The 22,462-nt window shown below is 31.9% G+C and overlaps 2 protein-coding genes and 1 long non-coding RNA gene across 3 annotated transcripts; 2 read left to right on the forward strand and 1 right to left on the reverse strand.

The window, feature by feature from the left end:
* Positions 1-10,997: 10,997 nt before the first annotated feature.
* Positions 10,998-13,491, reverse strand: LOC128171313 (uncharacterized). Its single transcript, XR_008242060.1, has 3 exons — positions 13,347-13,491; positions 11,715-12,866; positions 10,998-11,234 (listed from the first exon to the last, which is right to left on the reverse strand). It is a non-coding gene; the product is annotated as an uncharacterized LOC128171313 (long non-coding RNA).
* A 1,507-nt stretch (positions 13,492-14,998) lies between these two features.
* Positions 14,999-16,953, forward strand: LOC128174391 (uncharacterized). Its single transcript, XM_052839954.1, has 4 exons — positions 14,999-15,085; positions 16,119-16,245; positions 16,543-16,626; positions 16,874-16,953. Exons 1-4 carry the CDS (start codon positions 15,053-15,055, stop codon positions 16,951-16,953), a joined length of 324 nt encoding a protein of 107 aa, XP_052695914.1. The 5' UTR covers positions 14,999-15,052.
* A 2,976-nt stretch (positions 16,954-19,929) lies between these two features.
* LOC128171308 (IgGFc-binding protein-like) lies at positions 19,930-21,715 on the forward strand. Its single transcript, XM_052837075.1, has one exon. The coding sequence runs from the start codon at positions 19,958-19,960 to the stop codon at positions 21,164-21,166; it is 1,209 nt and encodes a 402-aa protein (XP_052693035.1). The 5' UTR covers positions 19,930-19,957; the 3' UTR covers positions 21,167-21,715.
* The last annotated feature ends 747 nt before the right edge of the window (positions 21,716-22,462 follow it).

The following is a 22,462-nucleotide window of genomic DNA, read 5'->3' on the forward strand; positions in this document are numbered from 1 at the left end:
TACAAATGGATCAGAAAATGAGCCTATATATAAAGCGTTGTTAGTCTTACATTTACGAATGAAACACATTAAAGAGGTACGAAATGAGTTACTGTTTTTGTAAAAAGAGTATTTTATGAAAAAGGATTGTTTAACACATATCAAAAAATGTAAAATAGGTCAATTGAGTAGCTAAGCTGACCTAAAAATACAAGACCAACTAAAATTAAAATAAATTTATTTCGACTCAATAAAAAAAATAGCTTAGCACTTGACATTAAAAACTTGTAAATCACTCACTGATAACAATTTCGCTTTAACCAAAAATAATAAATTAAATAAACATTATCAAATCACTATGCAGTTGGCTTTTTCAAACTAATGTGTTGCCTTTTTGTGTTTAAAGTCTTGTTAAAACATAAACATATCAAAATAATTAAGAACGTGATATTAAATTATACATTATACTATCCACTGAGAATTCAAAAATAGGTAATAGAAAAATCATAGCATTGATTTTGGCGGATAGTGGATACAGCTTTCGCAGGAAACAAATATGTTCTTATTTCAAATTGATCGAACCACTTCGCAATTCCGTTTTATGTATTATCCACATTAGCACAACATTTTGCATATTCAAAACATTATTATGTCATATAGCTTAAGACGCACTGTGTTTTCTAATCAAAGGATGACTTACCCCTTCCTCGTTGCCGTCTGTAAAATAAAACTATGCCTTAATGATCTCGTGGTTTCTACATGTAGAGTGCTGTTTATTCAGAATATGCACGCAACTAAAGTATTTGCTCTTCAGACACTTTAGCGACAGTTTCTCATTTGTAAATGAGATTGATACGAACTTCATTTATTTTATACTGATACAGCCATTTGTATGATAAGTACATTGAATGCCGTAGGACTAGAATGTTCAGAAAGACAACGTGATGTTGTGCGCTACTGTTCACATTAGTGAGATATTATTTCCCACCATACAAATAATTTGATTTTAACAATTGATTTCAATTTGTGCTAATCATATAATGCATCAATAATAAGATGTATGCTTAGTATTGTAAATTTGAAATCAATTCACCAAATGGCGAAATTAAAAAAAAAATACATGAGTGGCTGATAAAGGAGGATTAAGATGACTAAAGAGGCAAATGAATGTTAAATTAGCTATAAATGAAATAAACAATTCAGATATATGTTTATATAACTTATTTATGTTACCGTACAAGCTATTTGTGTTGGCATGCGAATTGTTTATGTCAACATTAGATACATTATTTTAATTAGAATGAATGTAAACATTCATACCCCGAAGGTCAACACAAATATATGTTACTTTTTCAACAGTATCACTCTTTCTGATCGTTTTTTAATTGTTCTGGTGTTGAAAAGATCGAGCCAGGTTAGTGATACATACGTTGGTAAATTTATCTACTTATGTTACTAAGTATTGCAGATCAAAAACGCCAACGTGTGCTTAAATTTTCCGAATGCACCTGCTGAGTTTTAGTTGAGTCAAAGATGACTGAATAATAAACTTTACCCGTTTCTGGAAAGAGTGTAAAACGATTTTAACTCCTTTCACAAATTGCGACTGTAATTTTCAAGAACGTCTCGTTACGATTTCGATCCATATACATTATTCTGTTTACATGTCTATCTATAGCTTAGAACATTTGTAAGAAAATGAATGAATCAAACTTTGTATAATAATTAAAATACAAATACGTTGTTTTTTGTTTTTGTTTTTGTTTTTCTTTTTTTTACTTATGCCTGCATTATGTTTTCATTACGATATGCGATATCTTTTTTAAGCTTTCAACCCCTTTCTGTGGCCCCAGTCTTGGTACGGGGGTTCGCTTTAACAATTCAGAATCTACACTATTTGAGAATGTTTGCATAGTAATCTCACAAATGGTAGCAATGTAGTTCTTGAGAAAAATATTTTTAAACATTTTTCAAAATACTTCTATGTTTAACGTTGAACCCCTTCTAGGGCCCCAGTGTTGGTCTGGGGTCACGGATTTTACAATTTAGAAGTTCTACTACTTGAGGATCTATGTTTAATAATCTCACAAACTGTAACATTGTAGTTTTAAAGAAGAGGATTTTTAAACATATTTACTATATTTCTCTTCGGTGAACCCTGAACCCCTCTTGGTGCCCCTGTATATAACTGTGGGTGGCTAATTTAACAATTTAGAATCGACAATAGCTAAGATTGTATTCAAATAAATATCCCGAACTGTTGCATTTTAGTTCTCAAGAAGATTTTTAAACATTTGAAACATGTTTTCAAACTTTGAATTCCGTTTTGAGTCCAAGCTTTAGTCGGGGGTCACGCTTTAACAATTTAGAATGTTCACTTTATGTACACGCTTTTGTGAAAATATTGGCTTTTTGTGCAGTGAAGAAGATTTTGAAAAATCCTATGCAATTTTGTGCTAAACTTTTGTCCAGGGGTCGCAATTTTTACAATTTAGAATAGTCATTATAGATACAAGATTTTTGTAAATATTAGCATTTTTGGGGCCGTGGTTCTTGAGAGGAAGATTTTTAAACATTTATCCTGTGCATATCTATGGTAGGCTTTGAAACTCGCCTTGGGTCCCGGTTTTAGTCCGGGGGTCACGAGTTTTATAATTTAGAATGTTCACCATATATACAAGCTTTTGTGTAAATATTGGTATTTATGATGCAGTGGTTATTTAGAAGAACATTTTCCCATGTAATTCTATGGTAAACTTTGAACCTCGCCTTGGGCCACGGATTCGGTCCAGGGGTCACAATTTTTTTTCAAGTTCTGGTGCAGTGGTTCTTAAGAAGAGGATTTTTGAAGACACACCCTGTACTCACCTTTTCGCGATTATATCCCATTTATAACGGATTTGACCCTTTATTTTAACAATTTAGAATAGCCTTACTATAAGGATGCTTTGCACCAAGTTTGGTTAAAATTGGCTAAGTTGGTTTTTAGAAGAAGTCAAAATGTGAAAAGTTTACAGACAGAGAGAAATATATAAGCGAGGTTAAACCGGATGCTATGGGGAAAATTCAGCCTGCACATGAGCTAGCCTCGTTCCTGTGCGTAATGGGTAGCTCAGGGAACCAGGCTAGCACACGTTTATCTGAATGGGAATCGGGATTCCGTGCCATATGCACACATAAGTTCAAAGGCGATGTAATTGTAAAGTTGTCGGTAAACAGTACAGAAACAAAGTATTCCTTTTAAAAAAATGATTGGCGTGTGATATGAACTATCAGTATTATAAAATAGGTTAATGTTATGCCGAAACGGCAACATGCATCAAATAACATAATTTGCAATATTTTGTTGTTTTCCGAATACACAAGTAACTTAACTTTACTTTTATAGTAGGCGAGGCTAGAGAACTTCCCGATTAAATTTTTTAAGCATTTAAGTATGATTGAATAATTATGTCACTGTATTAAAATTTAAATCTCAAATAAATGCATCATATGAATATGAAATTTTTTATTCACTGCATAGTTAACAAAGTAGTGCGAATCGTAATGTGTGCGCAAATAGTAGAATTCACCGAATGCCTGATACTATACATGCAAACTTCATTCATAGATAGATCATAATTATTTTAGAAGAAATAACCCTTTAAATTCTAAGAGAAAAAGTCAGGGCTATACATACATGTATTAGTAATACAACGTACAAATTTAGTGGTTAAAAGCAAAGGGCTAGAGTCGGTGGAATCTCTGATAATCTTAAGGCTTTCACGTTTTCGGAAACACATGCAAATGGTCCACGTATTGTAGTCCTTTTTTAAAGGACAGCAAATTGTATTGCAAAACAAATACAACATTGTTTAATGTTTCAGCATTTAAAACATTTAAAGTAACATGCTAAACTTAAAGAGGACCCCTTGCATTGTCAAAGATCACAAAAATGACCCATGGCTAAGTAAACACGATGTGTAATGATTGAAGTTGATCTGATTGTACAAACTACTAGTTTAAAACAAATTACTTTGAACGAACAACTTGCAATTACATATTTCAATGGATTTAATTGTTTACTAAATAGCTGATTTACATGCAGACATTGACATAAAGATGATACTTTATCTAAATGCTGAAAAACATGTAAAGTAATTTCAATGCTACCTCTAGTCAATCCTAGTTCCTTTTGCAAACTTGTTTGTCTTTTTTTCCATGGGAACGCTCTCGTTCTGTACAAAGAAAAGGTAAATTAAAATCAAAAATTAAACATTGGATTAAATGTAACTTAAAAAAAAAAAATAATCGCGTAGTTTTTAACCCATTTAACCAATTTATACTTTGATTTTGCTAGAAAAAAGTTCAGCTAGTAACACAGCATTTGAATAAAAAAATACAGTGCCAACTGTATCATAAAACATCATAATGCATTTAAGAAACACAAACTACCTTCTCATCATGATTAAACGAACAGAATAGAATTATCTGTATTGCATTGTACATTATACATTCGTACGATAAAAACATATTCTTCATCACAGAATGGGATTTCTGGCTATCGACGCTATGAGATTTAAATAATGAAAACAGGTATTCTATGACGTTGTACACGTAATGGTTACTTGTGAATTTCACACTTAATAGTCATATGTCACTCCTTAATTCTACTAGTCTTGAACACATGTACTCATCAACAATAACAGTCAATACATGTTTCAGATGTAACCATACTTGTGAAATCCAGGCTATAGAAATCATCTTTACAACAAAAAACGCATTACTTAGGAAAAGTACAACAGCAATTGTGTTATCTAGCATTGCTTATATAACTGTCATAACATTTACACATTTTATGCAAATGGACGCATTCCATGAATGCAGTACGACAAAATTCGTTTCAAAATAAATATTATAAGAACATAGTAACAATCAAACAATTCTTTTTACATAATATTTTTGGCAATACAAATGACCCAAGTCTGTCAATGAATCTTCTTGAGGATTCTCATATAAAGGTTGACAATTGATTTGGTCCAACTGACGGATGAACACAGAAATTTGAAAAACCACTAAACATGATGTCAATGCGTCCATCGTTGGTACATGTATTTAACTAAAAAAATACGCACACACCATATCATTTGCATAAAAAAAAATAATAATAATAATAATGAAAATATAACAAGTTATATAAATTAGAACTATCAATCATTAATCGCCAACATCTTGGATGAACCTATTCGTGTTTTTTAATTTAAGAATATTTCCTAAAAATATTAGACACATGTTAAAAACATCTATGTTTCAAAAGAAGTTGAATCATCAAACTCTATGCTTATTGTATTTTCGAGTTATAGTTCATAATACCATTTTCTCTCTCTCAACTTGTTGGCCTATAGTACACATGTGATACACATTTGCTTTATCAATGAGTGATTTTTTAAAAACTATTTCTTTCAAAGATAATCCTTTTATGTTCCATACCGCTTTTTTTCATCCAAGCCAATGCATTTTGATGGAGTTCAACATTAGGAGAATGATATAAAAACATTAAAAATCAAAGAACTGAAGTACTGACGGGAGTTGATTTTATCGATTATTATTTATCTTAAAATCAACGATATTGTTATTTTGCTTGGCAAGTAGTTTATAATCTGTATTTGAATTACGCACATTTTTATAATATGAATTCTCGGACTTTTTCGATAAGTATTTCGAGAACATCTCTTAATATGAATCATGTTGTGTAATATTTAAAAATGGAATTGATTTCATCAAACTATGTATCGGTACTCGGAATATTACAAAAACTGTATGGATCCAACAAATAATGAACTATAGTCTAGTTCAACCAGATGCTCGGCTGTCTAAGTTAATCTCCGACAAGTAAGAGATACCAGGTCACGTGATAGCTTGATGATGTGACCTTTAACTATAGACTGACTCTCGGCTTGTCGGATATGTAGGTTGAACGAGACTATATTGAACTCTTGCGTAGAAATACATACGACTGCGAAAAACTTCTAAATTGTTCGTACTATTTAAACTCTGACTAATTCAAGGTATTTATAAATAAGTTTCCTTTAAAAAAATGCTTCAACGTATATTACATGAAATTTATCGATTATTTTCAAGAACTAAATCTTGTCAGCGGTGATGGTTTGTGCTTCGGTCAAAACACTGTTTCAGTTTCGATTTGCCAGAGAAACTGCATTGGAGAGTTGATTAAAATTAACTCCCAAAAACATGTTGGCATGTACTTTATTGCGTTAAATATCAAGGACTTAATCCGACGAAGCGATGAGAACAGATAGTATGCGTTTTTAAATATACAAAACACTGTAAGTTTATTATTTCGAATCAATATTTTTTTTGGTTTTGTTTTATTTTTATCATTAAATATCAGCAGCTGTTTCTTTCTGCAGGTCAAACTTGTTTCATTATGTTTTGAGTATTTCTTTTAAGTGATCTTTAGAAAAAGAAATTTTAAAGTCTTGCACAGTTATACATAACAGTGAATAGCTTACTATAAAGAGGTATAACGCACTTAAAATACGATATCGCTTAAAATATAGCACTTCTGCAAACATCAGACATATTTTCAATATTACAATGTATACAATATTTAGTAAAAATATAATCAAAGAAATGCAAATTACACAATATCATGCTCTAAGAGTCTTAATTTTCTTAAAAGGTATCATTAAAATATCAGGTTTTGTCATGGATATATAGGAAAATAGAAAATATGTGATAAAAAAGGTATATTAGTATTCGACTATTTCAACCACTTTAGACCAAAGAATTCCTATTAAAATTATGTTTTTCGGGTATTGTAGGACACCTTTACTATGAATTAATTTTGGTTTTACGCGGTCTTTGTATTACAAATTAGAGGACAATTTAAACTAGTGACTTTTCTAATGCAATCCTGTACATAACCTGATGTATTGAAAGAAAACAAACATCTAATAAAATGAAAGGTGCGTGGCCTAGTGGTAGTGCGGAAGTCATTTTGATTTAAGGTAGTTGGATTGATTGCGCCAAGTAGTAACTGTATCTCTAGTCAAAACAGTATACATCGTACATGTATTTTATAAACAACTGTACACTTAGATTTCTTGCATTTTGCTGAAAGTTATCACCGTTCAGAATACTAAATGCCACAGAGTTCTACATATTCATTTCTCGATGCAGTTTTTCCCGATTTTTCCCCCTCAAATCAGCTGTCACAGACACCATTTAAAAACAGTATATATAGTTCCTATATCATGTTGCGACTGATACCTTAAGCTATATTTTGTAACAAGTGATTTCCATCGAGACACAGGTGTAGGCGAAAGAATGTAAAAAAGGCGCTATGCCTCTTCACCTCCAAAAGGACGTTCTGAATGACTTTGTTCAAGGTCACACTAATCGCACAACATAACGTTGCATTTTCAGTATGGATAAAAATATATATTCCCGACTTATTAAGAGCTGGTTTGAAAGCTTATATTTAAAAAAAAATAAAAATAAAATTCGTGATTGTGCTTTTTGATATATTTACTTCCAAACTTTGAAACCTTTGCGAAATTCAAATTATACATACATTAGTTTAACTCGTTGGATAAAACACAGATAACATTACATAATATAAATGTGCTCTGTATATATATATCTTATTGACTTACCAAATGTTTTTAACAGATAACTTGCAATTTACTTTCTCATTACGCCCTCCTCTTCTCTACAAGAAAACATTCTTTAAAAAAAGAGTAGTTTCAGTTTCAATTCTTTTGTTGTTGCAAGTTTGTAATCGTGTCTGCGGGTTTGTAACGATGTCGACTGGAAAAAATAACACATATGAAATATGAGAGAATGCAGTGAATACCTGGGTAAGCCTTTAAATATGTAACAATGTTCTATGCCACAAGTTTGATATTAAGTGATATATATGCACACCGTACATTGCTGAAATTTCGTCAAGACAGACACAAAAACTTTTTAACAGTTTATTGTAAGATAATTAGTTTACCTAATCTTATATGAAGTCATCCAAATGCCGTATATGCATTGAAAGTGTTTCCTATTAGTTTATCATGATCATATTTTAACAAAACAGTCATGGAACGTTTTGAATAACACATCACTTGTTCTTAAGAGTTTACCGACGACCAAGGAACGACTATTAAGTATGTTGAGAATGATTTATTCTATTGTTAACTGGATGAAAAAAAAAACAAACAATGAATGGATATGCTCGAAAAACATTGTTTTCTAAATCAACATCTATTTTCACGAATTTGTACTTAACTACTGACATAAAAAATGTAAAACAATTAAAAAAATACATTTTTTGGCAGCCTAAAAAAGTATTTTGAAAAATAAGCTTAATAAAAAAAATCCTTAACTGGATAAAAAATAGAAAAGTTTTAGCACACCAGAAATCCTATGGAAATTGCGCCGAAACTCAAGAAAAATATGTTTATTCAAAGTTTCACAATAAAAACCGAAGTTTACATGGGTTTACGCGTTGTGGTAACTTGGGCTGTCCATTATTTCTGGTGGTTTAGGCAGCGGAAACTTGCAGAGGAAACTTGCAGAAGAATGAAATTTACTACTGGTTTCTGCTGTGCAGTATGTTAGGATAGCTCCGTTTAATGCTTTGTTATTATTTTTTGGGTAAACTTTATATTGCACAATAGCATTGTTTTTCTCAGTAAGGTGATGCAAATGTCAAATAAATTCAACCTGATCTTATTTCAAATTGCTTACACAAGCTTATACTTTCGTTTCATAAACCACACTTTGCAGGTCATGCAGAACGTTCTGTCATTGTAAGAAACAAGGGCTTTCTTCCTTCTCCTTCCTCGTTGTCATCTGTAAAAAAAAAACTACATTTAAAGGGGCGTGGTCACGGTTTTGGGCAAACATTATTTTTCCGATTTTGATGGTTACAATGCTTCAGTAATGCATTTATAATAGGTAACCAAAATTTTGGTGTCATTTGTTGACTTATAGGCGAGTTACATTTTGAATGTTGAAATAAAAATTCCAGTTTTTGACCTAATATGAATATATTTGACGTTAATTTATGCTAAAAATGAATAACAAGATATACCAATCAGCTTGAAAATAATTTTCACTGGTATATTGAGCCTATGTAAACAAAAACAGGGCACGAGCCTTGTTTAAATGACAAAGAATTCTGACCTCCCTATCTTGCTTATAACTTAACAATTTACTCTCAAATTTCACTTAATCATTCGAATTGCATTTCTACAGCATTGTAAATAATAAAAACAGAATTTAAACAAAATCGTGACCATGTCCCTTTAACTCAGGCACTTAATTGTAAATGAAAGGTTTTAATCCTGGTTTCGTACATAAAAACCAAGCACTCCAATAATCAAGCTTAAGGATTAATTCACTTGCAAGCTACATGTAGTAGAAATGTCATATATTTCACATGTCTGATATAACACATTAAAAATACTTATTTTCCCCATAATTGCACTCGTTACACATAACCATGGACAATACACAGGTTTCACAAATTAAACCTATAGAGAACTTTAAAGAAGAGGACCGAACTGGACACTTCCCAGACGAAAAGGGATAGGCTAAAAGCTAAATAAAATCGGCAGTCAGTACAAGTACCAGAGGAACAAAGGGATGAAACAGCTTATATATCAGATGTTAAAATAAATGGAGGTTCAGATTTATGAAAAATATACAAGAAATTTCTATATGAACTCCCCCGTGTCTACTTCTACTTCAACTATTGTTATTGCCTAGAAACTACAATTATTTTTTGAGTGTTTCACATTATTTAAATAGTGCCTGTTTGGGAGGATAACAGTTGAAATTGACACCCCGAGAAAACCATTGTCCACTGACGCGAAGCGGAGGTTGACAATGGTTTTCGTGGGGTGTCATTTTCAACCGCTATTCTCCCAAACAGGAACTATTTATTTTATTATACTGAATGTCTTAATTTTAGAGAATTTTTTTACTGCTTTACGTGAATTCTACGGCGAACCGTACGCGCATAATTTACGCGCATGTAACAATTCGTTGTGTTATTCGTTGCTAAGTGTGTTTTTAACGCTGAGGGTAATAGAACGTATTATCTACTGCGTCTAAACCAATCATATTTCAGTATTTAACATGAAAGTATGATAAACATATATATATATATATATATATATATATATATATATATATATATATATATATATATATATATATATATATATATAATCAATTGATAGAGAAAAAAGTGTCAACATTATTTTTTTTCTGAGCGGTAAGACATTTTTGTTTTTATCTTTAGTTACTGAATACCAGAAAATGTATTCGTTTCGTCTGCCGTATTAAAGCTTACCGATATCGAGGTTCATGGACAGACCACGTATTTTAACCTTGATATGGTAAAATCTACATCATGCGAACTCGAAGTTGATGAATTCCTGTCATGGTTTAAAAGATACAAGTCGCCACTTCTTGTTACGCAGAGCACGAAGCTCGATGCGCGCATCTTAGTGTCCACTATATGCAAACTCAAGATAAATTATCATTTTATCACGTTTCGCTCCGCTTAGATAACGAGATAATCGGGGAAACCGATGAAAATGATGATCACGTCACCAAGCTGGCAGTAGACATCTTAATAAACAAGAAAAAAACATAATTCCTGACATTTCATCAATCATACAGCTGTATAGTTTTATGTATTACCTTTATAATTGGCTGGACGACGAAAGCTTTCCAATCAAGAGCTGAAAGAGTTAAAAAAAAAACACGTTAAACGATAGAGAAATATACATATCTTATGATCCTGACTTTTCTTTCTTCAGAAAAATTGTCTCCACAAATTTCCTGCTTTAATATGGAAACGACCAACAAACCTTAATGAAATAAGCTTATGTAAATCCATTGCAAAAATCACTACAAATATGAATTGTGTCGCCAGTGATCAACCGTTTACGTTCTTATTATGCAATCGGATTTTTTTTTTGCTATAAAGTTCGATTGTGTCCTTCTGTCACGACAGCCGTCGTGACTGTTCAGTCAAACACAACAGAATTCGTTTTATATTTACAATTTTTATATAAAATAAAACCAAACAAATATACATATTATAAACAATAAGATATTTAAGTTTTCTGATGTCCATAGTCTTCGTCACAGGCATGTAGAAGAGTAGTGGGTAGATATGGCATGGCGTGAGACAGTGGCGGACAGGTATTACCACGGCGATGGACTGCCAGAAACTGGATAGGGACCTTATTAAATTAAACAAATAAACATATTTTGAGTTACATGATTAATATACCTTACATAAACATAGGCTAAGTCGCACGGACTTAAAATATAACATTATGGCAACAACAGCACGCCATACAATAGCACGAAACCACAGCGAATACGATCACTGCATAACGTTAAGAGTATCACACTACTTAACACAGAAAAACCACGTCAAAACGATATACAAATACTCCGTACTACACGGACAATATACAAGTACACCGAACTACACGGCAAAATACAAGTATATCATGCCTTTATATCGCAATATAAAGCACACACACTCGACACGTGACCACACAGGAACACGCGCGAGCAAGCACCTATGTTTAACAGTTCTACCTCGTAAAACCAGTATATCAAAAGTAACAAAAAATACTTAATATAAACTCCACAGTAATGTAAAAAGACTGAGCCGTAGTTCAATTACAAAAGTATAAAATAGTTTAACTTACCCCTAATAGGAGAAAGGGTTACTCAAAACCTTAGCTGCTCATACCTGTCATGGGGAAAACGTGGCCACTGTCTGCCAGTTCTGCAATGCGGCAGTTTAAATAAAGTACACGAACAATAGAAAAAAGCTGACCAATACGTACTATAGCTGACACCGTGTCCAGAGAGGTACACTACGGGTAAAAAAAACTAGTTACACAGGAACGTTAAAGAGGGTCCCTACAGGATACAAATATGTAAAGAAAACAAATACAATACCAGTAGATACTGATTTGTGACAACACCTCCCCAAACAAAAAAAAAGTTCGAAGAACTTTTAAAACACAAAAATAAAATTCAAAAATACATAAGCAAAATCTACAAAAATATATTTACAAACGACTTAGACAGTCGGCTCCAACATTATCTGAGCCCTTAATAGATATAATTCGAAACCTGTTCTTCTCTCTTCAGCTGATACTCTCTCTCCTCTTTCTCCTGAGATCTCTCTGCAGCTCTCAACTCCCGATAATGAGTTTGCTGATCCAAGATGAATTTCTGAAGGTCTGTCCCCTTCAACTCCATCTTTCTCCCGTGTTCTGTTAGCTCCTGTAGTGTTGGCGACTCCATCTTAACTACGCTAATTAACACAACGATCAACAAAATAATCTTACAAAAGAAAAAGCTTAAATAAAAACAATGCATCTAGTATCAATATACCTGACCTCTCAACACTCGAGAGTTATTACATATACACAACCTGAGCAACCTTTCTCCGTTCGGGGCCCTTCCATATATCAACGCCACAAAAAAAAAAAATCTGCCATTCCACTGAAAAATATAACAGAAGTATAAATTCTTAAGAACAATATTCAAAATAAACTACAAAAAAAATGTGTTGACTGAACAGCTATCCCACTTCTGACACCATTTGTCACGACAGCCGTCGTGACTGTTCAGTCAAACACAACAGAATTCGTTTTATATTTACAATTTTTATATAAAATAAAACCAAACAAATATACATATTATAAACAATAAGATATTTAAGTTTTCTGATGTCCATAGTCTTCGTCACAGGCATGTAGAAGAGTAGTGGGTAGATATGGCATGGCGTGAGACAGTGGCGGACAGGTATTACCACGGCGATGGACTGCCAGAAACTGGATAGGGACCTTATTAAATTAAACAAATAAACATATTTTGAGTTACATGATTAATATACCTTACATAAACATAGGCTAAGTCGCACGGACTTAAAATATAACATTATGGCAACAACAGCACGCCATACAATAGCACGAAACCACAGCGAATACGATCACTGCATAACGTTAAGAGTATCACACTACTTAACACAGAAAAACCACGTCAAAACGATATACAAATACTCCGTACTACACGGACAATATACAAGTACACCGAACTACACGGCAAAATACAAGTATATCATGCCTTTATATCGCAATATAAAGCACACACACTCGACACGTGACCACACAGGAACACGCGCGAGCAAGCACCTATGTTTAACAGTTCTACCTCGTAAAACCAGTATATCAAAAGTAACAAAAAATACTTAATATAAACTCCACAGTAATGTAAAAAGACTGAGCCGTAGTTCAATTACAAAAGTATAAAATAGTTTAACTTACCCCTAATAGGAGAAAGGGTTACTCAAAACCTTAGCTGCTCATACCTGTCATGGGGAAAACGTGGCCACTGTCTGCCAGTTCTGCAATGCGGCAGTTTAAATAAAGTACACGAACAATAGAAAAAAGCTGACCAATACGTACTATAGCTGACACCGTGTCCAGAGAGGTACACTACGGGTAAAAAAAAACTTGTTACACAGGAACGTTAAAGAGGGTCCCTACAGGATACTAATATGTAAAGAAAACAAATACAATACCAGTAGATACTGATTTGTGACACCTTCTATACCGTGGATCTTAGAAATACGTGGTGGAATATAATCATACAGACTCTTGACCTTTGAATATGCACAAAATGAGAGGGTTGTCCGAAAATGACTCTGCTCGCCTGCTATACATCCATTCTCTTAGAGATTTCGGCGTATGCATTCTTTTGCATAAACAATTTTTCACCTGATACGTGCATGTGCAGCCAGCTATAAGGGTACCGCGTTTTACGAAATAACTTATAACAAATTCGTGAATATTATTTTTATCAATATCATTAAATTGTCTTTAATCAATTTGTATCATTTTATCTGTAAATATGATTCCTATTTTTTTCTGATTTGATATAGACATGGATAGCGACACTGTACAACAATCAGTTTTGGTACAGTACATTATTCGGTTAACTTTTTTAAAAAATCTAACAAAATATCGGGTAAAACCAATATTAGTGCGCTTGTCCTAAGTATTTTTTCTGTGTTCAAGGTTGTTATTTAAATGTTCAAGTCAGGTGGTTATTTACACTCATCTACCTTGATGCTTGGCAAATAAAGAATTTATCGAGTAAACTGAAACTATTTTTACCTGTTTGAACACTTGTCCATGGAATTCCAAAGTTCCATAGGCTTTATTACGTAAGTAGCGATGAAAGGAGCGCCCTTCAAAAACTTTTAAAGATTGAATATCCTCTCTAAAGTGATTGCAATGTTCTTCTGCGAAATAACATATAATCGAATGCTTTAAAAATGTTTTTTTTCTTTTTTTTCTGTTTTCTTTTTCTTCTTTTTTTAACTTCTTTCTAAGATTCTAGAAGGAATATTTTTCATATTCGTTAGTTTTCTTTTACTTTCATTTTTCGTCATAGAATAAATTTTACAAACACAATTTTTTATATTTTGCTGTTTATTTTGCTAAAATGATTTTTTTTAAAAATTTTGTTAAATCTAAACGTACGAGATTAACAATGCTAATTACTATTTGTATTTATTTGCCAAAGTAATCGTTTGCTATATCATGTCGTTACCGGCGTTTGATTATGTATATTGACTTGCCGAAAGCTATTGCACAAGAGTATGAGTGTATTGTTACAATTATTGCAAAATAGCCAAATTTTACTTCTAATTGATGTTTTCTGGCCAACTGTATGAATTCGTAAGTAGTAAAAAAAAAATAAGCAAGTTTTACTACATTATGTAACATGAATTCACCATTCAGAAGTATAATGCCTATGGAAAATATTCAACAAGTCTCATGCAATTTGATATGTTTTTACACAGTGCGTCAATTTTCTGGTCTGAAGAATAAATAGGAGGAACGCTTTTCTATTTGTATTTTTATTTACCTTGTCCTAGATATTTTCCTTCTCAATAGACAATTTTTGTAGAAAATTCATATAGGCATTTAAGAGAGACACAAGTTGAAGAAGAAATTTAATCAATATGGAGACCGGATGCTTTTCAAAAAGTAAATCTGTAAGTAATAAATAACTTTGATTTGATTTGAAAGAATATAATTAAATGATATTGCGTTTATTGTGCCATTGCTTCCATCCGGTTTTTTTCTATCTGAATCCCGTCTTACGAACTGAAGAATATAAATATTATAACTTTATAGTTAAGGTAAAGCTGTCAGGACGACAACACTCCTCAACATATGTTCCCTTTTACGAATGTTCAAGCATATATATATATATATATATATATATATATATATATATATATATATATATATATATATATATATATATATATATATATATAAGCATATATATATATATATATATATATATATATATATATATATATATATATATATATATACACACACACAAAGTAAGACTTTCTTGTCATTGCTGTGTTACTTTTCACCTATCATTCAGATCTTCCGTTTCAACAGAAGATTTTTTTGTCATTGCGTAGTTGTTGTTTTTTTTCTTTTATTTTACTCTTTTTTTTCCTTGTCACGTTTTCTCAATAACACTTCAGACGATTTTGATAAAAATCATAGGCACCAGCTAAACATTTCGCTTTGCCTCCTACTATAAATAATATGTCTTTAATTGGCTTCGTCAGACTCCTGCAGTACTGATATTCTTCAAAATCACACTGCCCAGGGTTTATAATTGCATAACTTAGTAAATCAAAAGGCGGTGTTTTATTATTTAAATGTGGATATGCATTGTACATTATCTTGAAGGAAATCATATATGATTCCAACAAAAAAAGACAGTTTCAAGAAATGTCAAAATATTTTAGTTAGATGTGCTGTGAGTTCAATTATTTTAAACATACACTTAGACATATGTTGTGCAGGTTTAATGGATATGAATATGATCTAAGTTTAACCTGGTTTTTTCTTGTTGTTTCTTTGAAACGTTCATTAATAGATTCAAGTATTTAAGCTTTGTGGTATGGTTTACATGTACTTCAGCAGTGTATCATAATTAACATTTAATTTGCATTTAAATTGTAATCGTTTATGAAACATTTTTTCTGTGGATTACAGTATGTAGTTCGATCAGATATCAAAGACCGGGAACACACACCTTGGCAGAAAGTGCTTGCGATTGTTATGTTACTTGTGTTTGCTGTTGCCCTGGCTGCTACCCTGACCCTTCTTTTGCCAAATGACGGTCTGTACAAAGCATTCATTAACATATGCAATGCAGAACTGAAGAACGATAAATGAACATTCAATCATTAATAACTAACAACGTGAATAAGACATAATTATGTTGACATTTAATAAATGTTTAATATTGTTGCATGTACTCACTTTTATGAATACACTGCATATGTCAGGCTGTTTGAGTCTATTAAACAATGCATTATATTGAAGTTTACATTCTGCTGTTTGTGGTCTTATAAAAACACCAATCACATTGATACAAAACCATGTTGACTGATTTTAAAGCATGATTTATTTTAAGAAACACCTAATAATACCAAAACACCAAGTATGACAGAAATCCAAACAACATCTAATACTTTTTTAAAACCAAATCATACTATTGGTAAGTATTCACACAAGTATGGCAATTTAACATTATGCATGTTTTCTTTGCGCAGAACACTATATTTTTGATGGGACTAATATGAAGTTTGTGCAAAAGTCTCACAAAGATACAAAAAGATTCTACAAAACGTTGCACACTGAAATAATTTAACTAAACTAAATTTGTACATTTTTGTTTGATATATGTGTTGAAATATTTTTAATTTTATTTTGAATTTATCTTTTCATTTTTCATAAAACTCAAGATTCAACGTTAGCCTTGGAAATGTCTACAACTACAAATCCAATATCTGGTAAGATTCTAACTATTGGTAAATATGAATGATTTACAACAATCTTTACAAATTTTGTTTTTGTTGTTTTTTACGCTAGAACGGCTAAAATGTAGAAGTTCTTAATGTCCAAATATCATCTTTAGGAAAGATTTAATCGACCAGCGTTAAGTGAAATTAACACCTTTTAAGTTGTGTGTAGATTTTCTTTAAATAATCTTAACATGAACTTTGCACAAGCCAATATAAAACATTTATACGATTAAAACCATTATCATAGTGCGTGTGTTTCCTGTAATGATATCAATAGCGTTCTCTCTCTCTCTCTCTCTTTCTCTCTCTCTCTATTTCTCTCTCTCTGATCAATCATTTGACAATACAATTCAATTATGCTAAATATATGTTCTAAAAAAAGACTCTTACAGTGCAGCGTTATCATAAATACTGAAGCAAGTTTCATTTTTTTAAAGGCCTTTTTCATGTATGACATCAAAAGTCCCATTGTCTGAAAAGTCCAAGAATTCATTCAGTTATTGACCTAAAAGTCTGAAATGCTTATAATATCATTGAAAATAAAAAAAATTACAATCGTTTTTAAAGATTTTACAAATTATCGATTGTTTAGCTCTATGACTCAACGCTTTTTACAACCTCTCTAAGGGAAAAAAAAGATTTGTTTAATATTCGGAAAATTTTGAGTGAATATACCTTGTACTTGATAATAAAAGCCTGCTAAATTTGAAGTAAACAATATAGAAGAAAAACATATTTTAAAGGCATTATACAAATTTCTTGAAAAAAATCACTCTTTTATATATATATATATATATATATATATATATATATATATATATATATATATATATATATATATATATATATATATATATATATATATATATATATATTTATATCTTTTTTAATCTTACATCGATAAACTTGTGTTTGCATTTAATCAACACCCTGTGATAACGGTAAATAATATTTTAAATGATCGACCATGTTTACATAAAAAGTAAAGAAATACAAGACTGAGATGCGCAGTGAATGGAATTAGGTAGTGACATGATAGAACATTTATTTTTAAAATGTGAACATGGTAGATCTACAGTTCCTAAAACGTTCTACTTTCTCAGATTTTCTGTGTGTTCACCGTGCGTTCACAAAGCGTTCACCTTGCGCTCACCATTCGCTCAGTGTTTACTTATTGTGCGTGCATAAAGAGATCAATTTCACATCAGAAACATCATTTCAATAATAATTTATGTACACCATAGAATAACCCCGAGGTACTTCGAATAAATAATTCATGTTCACCGTTTACCTTACGCACAGTTTGCGCTCTGCGTTCGCTCATCGTTCTCCGTCCTTTACCTTTCACCAAAGTGCTTTCACTGTTCCCTCAGAGTGCGTTCCAGTGGGAAAGTATAGCGTTTCAGGGACTGTAATTTGGAGAAAGAGATGGAAAGAGAGAGAGAGAGAGTTAGGAGAAAGAGGAAGAGAAAGAGAGAGAGAGAGAGAGAGAGAGAGAGAGAGAGAGAGAGAGAGAGAGAGAGATAAAGCTCAGCATATCTTGATCTATTAATGTCAAGATATAGTAAATGGACATATTTCTGAAATTTCAGTAATTAGTTTTGTCAATAGTGCTTCATAGATATAGTTCTGTTCAAAAAGGTGTTACATGTACGAGCTTAATGTTAGATTATATTAGATATATCGGGATTACATTTAATACATGTAGGATATCAAATGGAATGTCAGAATTTTTTTCTGCATAATTACCTTACCGTCATAAAGTATTGGAAAAAGATAAATTAAATCATTTATGACATCATAATGAATATAGTATCAAAAATACACACTGAAATCATGTAATAGATTTTTACCTCAGTTAAAGCAATGACATGCATTTTTATTGATTTTTTAAACTATGGTTTTGTTTAAGCAGAAACCACTTCTGATCCCACGAGTACAACGGAAATCCAAACAATATCTTTCTTTTTTTCGGAGCCAAATGTAACTATAGGTAATGATATAAATTAACTTTATGCGTGTGTGTTTGAAATATTTTCTACGATTAGCGAAATAACAAATGGTAATTTCAAAATGATTCATGTAATTTGCACTTGACATGCCATATATACAGATACAACAAAAACAGTATTCACAAACCGTACGAAAACTCAATATTGTTAACAGCTTCAATAGGGCGTATCATAATTTGATTATCTTTTATACATGTATTTATTATTAAAAAAAAAAAAGATAAAAAAAACCCGACGAAGACAATCTTAAATATTCATCAAAACATGAAAATGTGTTGTATGTTTGTATTTGAACCTTATGTATGCATGTGAATATTAACGTCTATTATGAGTCTTAGATATGAACACAGAATTACGATTATCCTATCTCAAATATTTCGTTTCGAATTTATACTGCGAATCTTGATTATGGAATAAACTGTTTGTACACAAGTAATTGTGTCTCACATGAAATTCACGATGCTTTCACAGGATATCACGTGAAAAATTCAAGTGATATTCGTGAGAAAACAGCACTCACACGAACTTCACTTAAATTTTTTAACATGGATTTCCTATGAAAAGTTTCACGTAAATTAAACGTGAAATTTACGTGAAATTTCACATGAAAATTTCCGTGAAATCACATGAAGCTCTTTTTACTTGACTTTTACATAAGATACAATTGGCTTTGCACAAACATTTGTGCCTTACATGGAAAATCAGGTTAATTTCACGTGAAAACCACGTAAAAAATGCACGTGAATTTCGTGTGAAAAGAGTACTCACACGAATTTCATGTAAAAATTTTCACATGAATTTCCTGTGAAAAGTTAACCTGAAATTAATGTGAATTTCACATGAAGCTGTACGTAAAATTCCCGAAAAGTTCTTTGCAGAATTGGCTATGTAGATCATTCTATAGAATTGCTATTTTAAGTACAGTTATATAAAATTAATAAACAAAATGTAATTTATAATTTTTTAAAATATATTTCCAGGTTGTAGGGGAAAAAAATTCATTGTTGTGTTTATGAAAAATATTGTATCTACAACAAAAAGAATATTTGTTACATCTGAAAATGGAGTTCAAATGAACATTTCGACCTCGCCGAATCTGGACCCCATGTTGAAGTCGCAGATAGACCAAAGCATTGATATTCCATCAAAGAAAGAATTGATAGTACCCAGTACAATCGAATTGGACATTTTCAAAAAAGAAGTAAAATCTATTTTTATTGAAACATCTGCTGATGTTTTTGTAATAAGTCACGACGATGGATTGTATACAATCGGAAGCACTACACATATTCCGTTACATAAACTTTCCAACAAATACGTTGTTATATCAATGGAACCATATAGTTCTTGGAAAAGCCAGCTTGCCGTCACCGCTACTGTCGACAACACAACAATCTCCATAACTTTTAAAATGAAAAGTAATTTGCCTTTGAATATTGAAGGAAACACATACTACAACGGAGGTGTATTCAATTTATCACTCAATCGTTATGAGACTTACCAGATTGCGCACGATACCGATTTAACAGGGACATTTATCGAGTCATCGGCTCCAATTGCAGCCTTTTCAGGCAATGATTGCAATAAGCTTGAGAATATAGGCGCTTGCGATCATCTTATTGAACAGTTGCCACCAACAGACAGTGTCGACAGTATATACATAGTACCTCCAAACGCAAATAATAGGGGCACTTTAGTTCGTATCACGTCAATAGAAAGCTCAAATACAACTTTTGTGATTGGAAATGTTACACAGTCCTTGTTCTTAAACAAACTAGATCATTTTGACGTTCGCATTTCGAGCAATCAGACTTGTTTCATTACATCTGATCAGCCAAATTTAGTCACGAGTTTTGGTTTAGCTCCAATAAATTCCACAATGGGAGATCCATCCATGACGATTGTTCCTGGCTTCAACCAATATTTAAGTTTCTACAAAATTGTCGTACCTTCAGGATATGACTTTGACTATGTATCGATAATGATCAAACATTCTTTCAAAGATTCTTTCCGCATCAACGGAACGGTGATAAAAACAGCTGATATTGTTTTTGAGGAAGACGTGACAGCTGGCAATCTTACATTCAATGTGAGAACAATTCAAGTACCAGCAGGGGAGCTAACGGCTTACACAGTGGATGAAGAAAAATTCGGACTAATGTTTGCAGGAGTTTCATATTCAAAAGCGTACGGATTTTCCGGAAATATATTGCTGCTTTGAGTGTGTTTTAATGCTATTTTGTTTCCATTACATTTTCTACTTGTTCTTATGTTAATGTAAGGCAATAGGTCAAATTATTTTATAACAGCGTATTCTAAAGTGTTTATTATACCATTCAACTGTTCATATATGTCGAAAAAAAATTAAATAATATGTTAAAAGATCATACAAATCGGCGAACAGCTGGGAAGTTTTTTTTGGAAAATTAATTACTTGCATCCATAGTTTTGTTGTTTTTCTTTTTCATTTTCGTGTAAAGTCATCTTTAATGTACGCTACAGCATGTACTTAAAGAATAAATAACTCCGTTTTGTTCTTTTGCATTTATTATGATATTTATTATTTGATTGCATTAATTTTTGAAACATTCCCTTTTTAGTGTTTATTTTATAGATACATGTATATTTTGTTAATTTTTGGGAGCTGATTTTAATCAACTCTCCTATGCAGTTACTCCGGCAAACAGAAAGTGAAACAGTGTTTGGACCTAAGCACAAATCAACACCGCTGACAACATTTAGTTCTAATCAAAAAATTCGATGTAATGAGTTCTTATGCATTGTTTTTAAGGAAACTAATTAATAGATACCTTGTAAATAGTCAGATCTTAAATGGAACGAACAATTGAGATAATTTTTGAAGGCGTACATTTTATGTATTCCCACGCCAGAGTTCAATATAGTCTCGTTCAACCAGACGCTCGGCTGTCTCCGTAAATCTCCGACAAGCAGAGAGTCTCTCTTGCTTGTCGGAGATTAACGGATACAGCTGAGTCTGGTTGAACGAGACTAGAGTTCAATTTTGCTTGGATCCACACAATTTTTCATAACTATTTCGATCACTGATAAGCAGTTTGATGGACTTATTCTTCGAATATCACACAACATGATTGATATTAGATTTTCACGAAATTCCTGTGTGAGAATTCATATTATAAAAAAATGTGCGTATTTCACATACTTATAGCAATTTACTTGCTATACATGCAAAATAACATATCGTTGATTTTAAATAAATAATAATCGATAAAATCAACTCCCTTCAGTACTTCAGTACTTTGATTTTTTTTGTATGCATATGATTGTATTTTGCTTTTTTCTTTGGTTGCGTAATTTCACAAAAACTAACTGTAAAGTGTTGAATTTATTACACTGTATCTCCAATCTGCATCTGAATTAGATATATCATTACTAAAAAAGATTCCATCCTGAATTATTTTATTGTGGTCTACAGTCTATGGACATTTCAGTTTTCCATTCGTAAGTATATCATTATGTATTCAGTGTGCACTAAGCG

This window comes from Crassostrea angulata, chromosome 2 (assembly GCF_025612915.1).
Source record: "Crassostrea angulata isolate pt1a10 chromosome 2, ASM2561291v2, whole genome shotgun sequence".
Taxonomy (NCBI): Eukaryota; Metazoa; Mollusca; class Bivalvia; order Ostreida; family Ostreidae; genus Magallana; species Magallana angulata.